Raw genomic sequence first — 11,335 nt, forward strand, 5'->3', positions numbered from 1 at the left:
ATATGTGCACAGACCCCAACTGACAAAAAGCTGTAAACAAAAGCTTTACACTTTAGTTGGAATGATGCAAACTGAATTTTTAAAAACTGGTTTACATATTTCTCTCAGCTTAGTTTTTTGACACAAGGTGACATTTGACCCCCAGTTTGTGCCTCATATAGAGTAAACACTGGAGTCACTGATGCAACTGATTTTACAAAAAATAAATACTTGGCGATCTTTGAAAAGGCTTGTTTAGCAGCACCTATCACTGCTCTGACAGAACTTCTAGCATCTGCAAAGACTCCTTTAATCATCTGGATGAAAAAAACATTCCATCTTTGGACATTTCTTTAAAAAAATATACATCAAAACATAATCACTTTAAATATCATTGCTTTGTAGGCGTATTCTTCATATGTGTGTGGACAATGTATATATATAATAAGGTCATATCTGCTTATTTAAACAAAGAAGTGTTTGTTCTTCCTCCTATATGTACCAAAAAAGGAGTTTCCCAACAGCACTAAGGTATTAAACCTTAAAGTTAACCCATGTAAGGATTCTTTAAATATTTTATTAGAAAAGCAAGTAAATGTCATGATTCTACCTTCCAGCTGCTTCTGATGTCTGACTTTGATGTGCAACTTCCCAGTCTCTTGGCACACTTCCCATAGTCTTCTTAAGGAATCTAGCCCAAGAACCTGCTCAGACAGAATTTACATATGCCATTCCTATGATCTGAGACATCAGTAGTTGTACAAATGAATAACTCTCTCCCAAAGCAAGACATTAGCGAATCAAGGCCCTGATAATGTTACCAAGAGAAGTTGCTCTGGTGAATTAACGACTGAGAGACTTGGAGACAGAGAATCAGAGAGCGATCTTTTTGGTCTCATAGAACGTTTTCTTTGATGTTTCACACCCGAATAGGTTCAATTTGGTTTGTTACTGTAGTGCAAATGCTTATGCTGTGTTCACTTTATACGAGAAGATGTGGAAAGGTTATTTTGTTGCTGAAGCTGAAGACGAGATTGCCCACACCCAAGATGGTGAACGCCAGGTTGTTGCGCTACTTTTAAGTCAAATGTAAGCAAATATGAGCAGATTAGATGCAAGTAGAACTCAAGCTTTAAATGGTTTTACCTTGAACTGCCAAAAAGAGAAGTAGAGTGGGTGCAGTGCTTGCAGTATTGAGAAATTTGAGAGAAATCAGTGATCACAAAGTACTTCCTGTGGCTTAATTGAAATCATCACTAGGGGGTTGACTTGCTAATGTTTTTCCCAATTGACATTTTGTATTTATGGAATTTCAGATATGATTAAATGCAGCAAAATGGCTCATATCTTTGTATAAGTGTGTGCTGTTAGTGTATCCATAGAAAAGTCTCTGTGATGCAGCCTGAGCATTAGTTTTAATATGTTTGATGACTGAAGATAGACTGGCAAGAGGTTGTTTGAGTCCACAGCTACCGTCTACAGTACATTTTAAGAGAATAATGCCTTTAAGTAACAAGGCAAAAACACGCCGGGAAAAAAAAGTGTCTGAAAATCAATCTGAAACGTTTCAGGTCAGCGAGTAGACTGGTTGAATCTGACAACGCCAAAGCAAAGCAGCGTACCCTTTTAGAGGCTCTAGGCATTTGTTAGGAGGCCCTTTTTGAGTTGAAACCCCCAGTCAATCAATATCCACTGAGTGAGCAGGCTGGTTGAAGCTTTGCATTTTGTTTACTGACATATAGAAGAGAAGTTTGACAAAGTAAGTGGGGCTGTCACAATGTTACATTTTCCCTGTATAAGTATTGTGGCAAAGGTCTACTTGTGATCATGAGGTTAGTCGTGGCTCCTGACCATCACAGTAGCTCCTCGATTATGTTCTGACTCCTCATCCTTGCTATGAATCTAAAGCATTCCTACAACACAAAGTGAACTTTTTTGAAGCTTGATAACATCTTTCAAGCTGACTATCAACTTACACGGATGCATATTGGTGTCAATTTGCATCGCCCAATGCCAATTTGCATCTATCTCTTTGCATTGACTTCACCAGGCCAAAATGAGCTTTGCATTTGGTCTGAAAGCACCATGAGGGTGTATCAATCAATAAGATTTACCTGAACCAGACAGATACCAGGCCTCCCCTGAATATACCGGTTGGTAGAACTACATTATATTTAAATCCGAAATGCCATAGGAAGCAACATGTCTGTGTGTGCAAGCGAAAGAATGGGGCCTGAGAAAGAGGAAATGGGAACAGAAAAAGAAATCAAGAGAAGGCGAGATGGACAGGGCACTCTCCCCATGTGTCTTTGTGTAAGGAGTGTGTTTGCTTGTACCCCGGCTTTATTTATGTTATGCCGTGTGATTCCATTGTGAGGAGTAGATCCACTGAGCTTGTATTCCCACCCTCCCACAACCCCCCCTTCCCTCCTTTAGATAAAGCTATCTGGATCTGCAGCACACCTTCCTCAAATGCATGTGAGCGGCTTACTGTTGTGGAGGCTCTCTCAATGTTCCTGGGGGATTCTGACGGTTGCCATTGTGTGTTCTACAATGAGGGTGTGGTATGTTAGCACATAGCACCATCTCCAAAAACCACTATTAAGATGTTAATGTCCACTGGCATAGCTGGCTTCAGGCAGTGCAGTCCTTTTACAACCTAGAGAGGGTACACCTCCCCATTGAGGATGTTACACAGAATAGGGAAATAGTTACAATTGGTATGATTTTAAGAGGGTACAATACAGCTTTATCTTCACTAGCCATCAATCTATCAGTTTGTTGTTGTTTTTTTGACAAATGCCAAAAATAGTGAAAAAACAACTTATGCAATTACCATAATAACATTGCAATATCAGAAAATAGAAGGTGCTGAAACCAGACAGTGTTTGGTATTTCTGCTTGATAAATAACTTGGAAGATGAATTAATTAATCAAAAAATATAGATAATGATGAATCAATTAATCGTTTCAGCACTGCAAATAATATACATCTCCACTATGTTCACCAGCTAGTCCCTAACTCTGTCTCTATGCTGTTTGGTGCTTGGCAGGTGTGCATTGGGTTTATCACATGAGTGTTTTCACTAAAACAATGTGGACAAAATAGAAAAATAAGTCAAGTTGCAGGCTGGGAAACCAATTAGCTGAAGCTGAAGGGGGACTTTGAGTGAAAAGTTTCATATTCATCTAGTCATTTGATCCTTTGTCCATATAATAGAAGTTACTGTTTATAGCAGGTTCGAGAGTTTTAGATATTATTTCCACTGCAGGATTCGAATTGCATTCCTCCATACAAGAGATTCATTACCTGTATGTAATGTGAAAGACAAAAGCCAGTACATACACATATTTCACACGCTGCTGAAAACATCATTAAATGAGTTGATTATACCGTGTCAGACAACATTGTTATCTAGCTTCTATTTGAAACAATGTGATGCAATAAATCCTCTCAGTCCACAGTCCGGTGTGCTATAAGTGGATACGGTTCTTCTTCTCCTATGGCATTTTATTTTTACAAAGTAGCCTTTTTACTGCCCTCAGTGGTTGAAATACATGTCATTTTGAGTGGATTTCCGGGACCTGTGTAGTACACTTGCCATTACCACCAGTGACCACAGGTGCTGCCAAAACAACAGGGACTGAAACCTCAAGGATTAGACATTTTAACCACCTTTTCACATTTTACTGGAACTGTTTGTGTTCATCATGATCTAGATAAAATATGCAAATACTGAAATGTTGTTGCATGAGCATAGAGTGTTTAAAGAAAAATAAAATGCATAAATGGTGTTTTTCTCGGTATGATCAGTGTCCAGAGGTCAGCATTATTTCACTATTTTACTTCACTGACTGTAACTAATGGGGTTTAGTGCAAGTTGTGATTACATTGTTATACATAGTAAGCGTATGAATGTGAGTATGTCTCCCTAATGTTTGTGTGTGTGTGTGTGTGTGTGTGTATGCACATTCCTGGTGGTGGTACCCATTGTCTCTTGCATTCTAGTTTTGAACCTTAATAAGCTCTTGCCTCCGCTCGCTGGATGTGAAGGCAGGGAGAGAGAAAATGGCTTTTTTACACTTCAATTTCACGCATATTTTCTTTGAGGCTAATGAGAGCCTTAAATACGGTGCCAGACTTCAGGCTGCACTGTTGAAGGCTGACATTTTCACACACAGTGGCACCTTGTCACTGCGGATGAAGTCCTTCTACCTGGCTGTTGAGAGTTGTGTGTGTGTGTATGTGTGTGTGTGCGTGTGTGTATGCATCTGTGTGTGTGTGAGTGAAGAAAAGAGATACTGGTCTGTAAAATTCAGAGTTGTATATTTGAATTGTGTGCAGGTGTTGTTCTTGCCCACTTTTTTTGCTTGGTATATTAAGTGGTAGAACAGCAGAAAAAAGAACAAACAGCACTTTTTCACTTTGCTGTCTTATGAATCTGTATATGTTTATGTAACACACTTGTGTATTAGCAGATTTGTGTGTGTGTGTGTGTGTGGGGGGGGGGGGTGATACATCTGCTCTTCAGTGTTTCTTTCTCCTTCTAACACCTACCTTATACATACACTAAGATATAGTGATTCTCATGTAGATCCTCGGACAGAAAGCAGCCCCCATAGATCTCTTCTTCCTGTTAGCTTTAACTCTTCATTCCATCTTCTTCATCTGTATCACGCTGTTGTGCGGCACATATCATCAAATTGATAGTAATACAATTCCTATATACTCACAGCTCCGGACAGGAAAAAAAAAGAATAAATAAACACTAGAAAGGACCTGCTCATCTTGTCAGCATTGTTGTCATCTCCCATGAAGCCTAAACAAATATGTCTGCCAAGTTTCTTACCTTGCGGAGAGCAGTCACAAAATGGACGTCAGAGGTAATTATAGAACGGGAGATATGGTAGGGAAAATTTGTGTGTGTATATGTGTGTGTTGTTATACTTCTATATCCCATGTGGAAAGAACAGGAGGTGAGTAAGAGCTGGGTTACTTTCTAGTTGTTTTTATTACTGATGGTGACGGGATGAGACGGACTGTTATATTATTGTGTGACACTAAAGGAAAGGAGCATGTATAAGTATGTATGCATGTAAAACTGGAAAGGCTGATCACAGTTTACATTAGCAAGGCTGTATGATCAGCTGGCTGTACTGCTGAATTTGAGATTTGAAATGTCTAATATGTTTAATATTTATTTGCATGACTTTTGCACTAATTAAACTGTAAGACTCTTGAATTAAAGTATTAGTGGTTATTTTTGTACCCTATGTATGTCAGCTTGTATGCTTTCTGACAGGCTACCAACACTCTTATGCTGATAAAATTACTTTTTAAAATGTAACTGCTTATGTTTTTTGAGTCCTAATGTTGTAGGCTCATTCTTATACATGCAGTATGTCCAAGCCACTTGGACAAAAGAAGAGGCTAATGGGAAAGCCCAACAATGATAGTGTCTGTTTGCATGTCTGTGTATATGTGTGTGGTTGTGTGTGTGTGTGTGAGTGTGTGTGTGTGTGTGTGTGTGTGTTTGTCTCCGCCACGGCCCCGTTGCTGCCACTCACTGTAAACTAGTCTGCAGCTCGTCAGACAGACGTTGACACACTCCCAGTCTAATGTGCTCATTAGGGACTGCACAGCACACACATAATTGATAGCCATGACACACACGATACACACACACACATTATTGCAAAAAACAGGTTCCTTTTTTTAATGCTGCAGTAGAAAACAAGGTTATATGAAGTCATATAATGGGGGTTCATTGTCAAGAACAACAACAACATAAAATGAAAGAACGAAATGAAAACACTAACGGCACAGAATGCATAACAGTATCTGTGCTGTTTACATGCCGATATTTTACACATAAGGAATTTTTTTTTATTTCTCTACACTGGCAGCTGTCAGTTACTTCAGCAAATTAACTGCCAAAAATGTAGCAGAACTTGTCACTCAAGAGGTTAGTGTAACCATGGTTACCTTTCATATCCCAAAAAGATAAAGCTGCAGTGTGGAATCATGGCAGAGTAATTAGACAGAACAAAAAAAATAGGACCAATCAAAAAGGCATTCAACGATATGAAACAACCAAGAGTGCTTATAAATAACAGATTACATGTGAAATTTCTTCATAAAGTAACATCTTTTTTGTACAACCTTTAATATCTTTTTAGTGTTCATACAGCGGCACATGTAGAGTAGTGTCTGGTAAAAAGAGTCTTTAACCCTTTGAGCACGAGTTGGGAATAAAAAGATTCACCTGTTGTCATCCTTTTGCTACCTCCCTTTTTTGTATCATTTGATTAAATAACATTTATAAAACTATTGTGCAAAACAATTTTATTAATGTCTTCATATACTGTGCACCAGCAGTCATAATTCTTTTAAATTAAAAATATAGAAATGATGCATAATTTAGACAGGAATTAGTTAATATGTTTTATATACATATTTTACACAGACCTGAATTAATAAAGGTCCCTGATCGACCAAAGTAAAAGTCTTACGTTTTTTTTTCCTTTCTTTTTTATCACATAGATTAAGCCCAAGATGAAAACCTTGCACTGAATAGAGAATCTCCTTTTTAAAATTGCTTTCATGTCAAGGATTAGACTCAACACATGTCTGGGAAACAGACATTTCAGACACAACGCACACGTTGTCCGTCTAATTCACACAATAGCTTCATTAATTCCCAATCTCCAATCTTATGTCAATAGTGTTTGAATCTTAGGTGTAGAAGTGCTTTGACGTACTCAGAGGGTTAAATTTTTAAATGCTGACTCCAGTACAAAAAAAATGTTATAGAAAAAAAAAAGACAGAGCGAGCGAAACAAAAAAAAAATATGGAAAGTGCACCAGATTTAGTTATAAAATGTTCAACTAAATTGTTTCGTTTATGCATGCAGCTTATAACACCCCAGTGATGCCAAAATATAAAGGAACTTAATTCCATTTACACAAGTTTCAAAATACATCACCACTTCATTTTAGAATCTCTTTTTTTTAAACCTTCATATACTGTATCTTCTCAATGACACCAGCCCCCATCTGCACGTTTTGACAAAGTCACTCTATTCCTGTCAAAGGAAATCACTAAAATCAAGTGTCTTGGGCCAGAGTGAGTCTACCTCACATAGAAACAAAAGAAAAAAAAAACAACTGCTACAACACAAAATGTAAAATCATGTGCCAAAACTCAAAGCAGTAGTTGTATGGCATCTTTGTGCAGTTCCATCATGTTAATGGTCCTTTCTTCTCTTTGAAAGAAATGTCCATGAAAGGCTAAAGAGAGACAGAGCAAGAAAAAGAGTGAGACATTACGAAAGAGTGTAGCATTGTCCCCAGCCAGTGCTACTGTTTCTCCAGCTCACACACATACATGAGATGGTCCTCAGGGGACTTCCCATGAGTCTTGCTCAGGTGAAGCTTGACCGCATGCTTGCTTGCAAAAGTCCGGTTGCAGAGCTTGCACTGGTACACAGAACCACTGTTGTCTTCGTCGTCGGGGGAAGGTGACGGGGATTCGGTCGAGGGCAGGGGGGTGGTTAAGGACGAGGGCAGGGAGATGGGTAAGGAAGCGGATAGGGATGTGGGAAGAGAGGAGGCTAGAGGGTGGCTGGATGGGTGAAGGTTAGAGAGCAGTTTTTCAGACAGTCCTTTGGTGTGGCGTTGCTGATGGTGTTGGTGCGTTATCTGACTGAGCAGCTGCTCCCCAGAAAGCTTGGCCAGGTCTCTCAGACGAAAGCCCAAGTGGGATTCCAAGTGGCTGACGTAGGTTGACGGCGAGCGGATCTGGGAGGCGCAGTCACTGCAAAAGAACACCGGGTGACCCGAATCCAAGTTCTTCAAGAACTTGGTGCCACCAGTTCGCCTCAGCTGGTATTTGACGTTAGCCAGCCAATGGGATATCGTCGTCATCGAGAGGCCTGTGAAACGGGAGATGTGCATTCTCTCCTGTGGGCTCAGGTCCGACATCATGTACTTGCCATCGCTTGTTTGTCTCAGACTGGAAGCAAACTGGGCTTGTAGGATGAGGAGGTGTTGAGGGTTCCAGTTGGATTGGCGCCCTTTACGTTTCTGGGCTGGTGAGATGTCTTCCGTGTCCTCCTGCGTGGCACCTTCAATGTCGGAGCGCTCGGACAGGCTGGTAGGTGTGGAGGACTTGGAGACCGCTTGACTCTCTGTCAGGTTCCTCAGCATGTCAGAAATGTCTGACAGGGCGTTCTCCCTCAGAGGGGAGGTGGACATGAAGGAAGCTACAGCAGCTGAGGCTTTGGTCATAGTGACAGTGGAGGAGGGGGAAATTGAGGATGGGGTGGAGGTGGTGGAAGAGAGAGCCGTTGAGCCCAAAGAAGCACTACTGCCGTTTTTGTCAGCAATCTTGCCTTTGGTGAGATCTATGGGTTGGTCATTGTTTAGATGTTGCTGGTAGAAGTAGCGATCTAAGTGGTCGTTGCTGGGCTTTTTGGTCTGTGCTGGTGGGGTGGAGGCAGCCACTGCTGCTTTCTCTGCCAGGCTGTTGCTCATCTTGAACAGCATGCTCATGGGGTCAAGGGAGGGCAGGGCAGGCTTAGAAGCTTTTCCCAGGTGGGCGTTCATTACAGACTGCAGAGCACTGAGAGGATTGACAAATGGCTGCTCTGGAGGTGGATGGTCTGTGATGATGGCTGTGCTGCCACATAGGGACGCAGGCATGGGGGATGTCACACCACTGGATTCTACTCCATTCTCCATAGACTCCTTCATAGTAATTTCTCCATTTGAATCCCTGTGATTTGGTCCACTTCCATCTCCTACTACTTTTTCCACTCCACCCGCATTCTCAGGAGTTTTACAGCCTACTGCCCTACTTTCTTTGGGGGACTCACCTCTGGCTGAGTCCCCTGCTTCACTGTTGCAGGGTGAAGGTGTTGTACGTCTCAGAGGAGACGCCCTTACAACACCAATTGGCTCCCTCATTTTTTCCTCTACCTTGGCTACTTTCTCTGTCACCTTTTTGACCAGTTCCTCCATAGCATGGAAGTTGTTCTTGGTGAGAGGAGAGTTCTGGCGGCTTGGAGGGGAGATCAAAGGTTGGCTCTTGCTGGTGGGAGAGAGAATCTCCCCTCCAGGGAACATATATTTAAGGGGAGAGCTCTTCCCAGAGTTTCCTAGAGAGAGCTTCATTATGTTCGGGAGCTGGTAGGCAGCATGGATACTTGGATATCCACCCCAGCTTGGAGCTCCATTCTGAGCTTTGTTGATGGCTGAGGTCACTGTGTTCTCCAAGGACTTAAGGATGTCTAGACCCCCTTTTGGACTGTCATCCAGATCTTCCTCAGTCAGATAACTGTATTTTGAAGAAATATCAAATTTCTCCTCTGCCTCATCATCGCCTCCCGCCCTCTTCTCTTTGTTGACATTGTTTCCATTGTTGATGGTGGACTCTTTAGTGCATTCCTCCTCTTTCTCCTCCTTTTTTATCTCCACAACCATGGCAGTAGGGGAGATGCTGGCTGGAGGAGGCACTGGGGCAGGTGGTGGGGAGAAGGTTGTGGCAGCCAGAGGAACTGACTGAAACTTTTCCTCATTTGTTGAGTTAATGATGGGAGCTGGGGTGGGCGACTCTATGATGGGTTTACCTTTCTTAATAGCAGAATTGGTGACTTTAATAAAGTGTCCAGTCACCATCATGTGAGCTGTAAGCTCTTGCAGTGTATCATGAGAGCTGCCACACTCCATGCATTTGAGAATCTGTGACTTCCTGGATTCGAACTGCCAGGCGTAGCTGGCACCGTTCTGGTGTCCATAGCGGTTGTTGGGTGTGATGTAAGGGTTTGTGGCCTTCTGGAGTATGTCATTAGAGTCATTGAGGGAAGTGGGCTTAGGTGTGCCTCCGTTAGAGTCAGGTGAACTGGGGATGTCTAGGTCAATAGGGGCTCTTTTTCGAGCTGAGGAGATAATCTTAGCTGCCACTGGCGTAACGGGCTCTTTCAGAGGCACTTTCTGGTAGTGTTTCGTCTTGATCATGTGGACACTTAGGTCCTGGAGGGATTCAAAGGAGTGCCCACAGTACATGCACTTCAGGACTTTCTGTGCATCCTCCTTGCCCTCCATCTCTAGCAAGGAACGCTTTCTGGGTTTCGACCACCGTTTAGCACCCGCACCATCTGTCTCATGGTTATCATCACGATAATGGCCTGTCTCATTCATGTGCACCGTCAGCTCCACTAGTGTATCATAAGCTGCACTGCAGTCCTTGCAGCGGAACTTGCTAGCACCAGTGAATATGGAGCCATAAAGCTTGGAGCTCTGCCGGTACAGCTGGACGGTACTAAAGAGGTTGGGTTCTGTGGATGCTGTGGATACGGCCACTGTGGGATGGTGAACCATTGCCAGTCGGTTGTGGTGGTTCTGCGAGGCCTGCTGAAGGGTTTTAGCCATAGCTGTTTGGTGCCAGTCATAGCCTCCACTTCCACAGCTACTGCTACTACTGCTGCTACTGCTGCTGCTGTGACTACGAGGGGGTTTTTCTGCAGGGGGCTGGCTCAGGTTCAGATTCAGTGTGGACCAGTAGGAGTTGGTTAGGAAGGATGTGTAAATAGCCTTCATCTTCTCCAGGCTATCAGCCACAGACCCTGTGGTGGCTAATACGGCCTCATCTCCACTTACTGGGGTGATGGCGTTGGCTGCAGCCATCATGGCAGAGGTTGAAGACAGTGAAAGGGCTGTTGAGGGGTCTTTAAAGAGAAGGACGTCATCCTCAATTTTGAGTGAGGAGCTCTCAAAATCAGACATCCTGTCGCTGGATTCACTCAGGTGAGACTCACTGTCCAGCTCCTGACCAGAAAAGTCTGCTGCATTGGGGGAGTCATGGAAACCAGTGGATCCTGGTCTATCCTTGAGGAGGAAGTCCTTGTCCTGACACAGGAACTTGGCGACGGGCTCCTCCCCTTCCTGGGCTGAGTCGTCTCCATCCAGGTCCTCATCCAGCAGGGCTGCTTCTTTCTCATCTTCAGGGACATATGCTGCTAGGGCAGAAACAAGAAAGAACAAAGAGAGACAGAGAGATTTGTTAAAACCACACTGATGGCATATATAATGATGGAGATTATGCATTCCTATGTTTCACAAAGCAAAGATCTGATAGAAACACAAGATACTGGCATTCACCCTTTCCCCAGAGGAAACAGTGGAATCAACCAATGACATTCACAGACAGAGTATTTCCTATTATAAACAATTGCAGTAATTCTGTTTCTAACTTCCTGCTTTTACATTGACATTGTTTTCAAATTGGAATCAACTCGCCACCCCCTCCCTTTCCCCCCCAGGTCTTTGTTCTGTACTGCAGAAAATCAGAGACAG

The 11,335-nt window shown here is 42.6% G+C and overlaps 1 protein-coding gene across 1 annotated transcript; it reads right to left on the minus strand.

Moving 5' to 3' along the window:
* Nucleotides 1-7,339: 7,339 nt before the first annotated feature.
* On the minus strand, nt 7,340-10,804 carry tshz3b (teashirt zinc finger homeobox 3b). Its single transcript, XM_053318862.1, has 3 exons — nt 10,750-10,804; nt 7,606-10,656; nt 7,340-7,482 (listed from the first exon to the last, which is right to left on the minus strand). Exons 1-3 carry the CDS (start codon nt 10,763-10,765, stop codon nt 7,340-7,342), a joined length of 3,210 nt encoding a protein of 1,069 aa, XP_053174837.1. The 5' UTR covers nt 10,766-10,804.
* Between the last annotated feature and the right edge of the window lie 531 nt (nt 10,805-11,335).

This window comes from Scomber japonicus, chromosome 1, assembly GCF_027409825.1.
Source record: "Scomber japonicus isolate fScoJap1 chromosome 1, fScoJap1.pri, whole genome shotgun sequence".
NCBI lineage: Eukaryota > Metazoa > Chordata > Actinopteri > Scombriformes > Scombridae > Scomber > Scomber japonicus.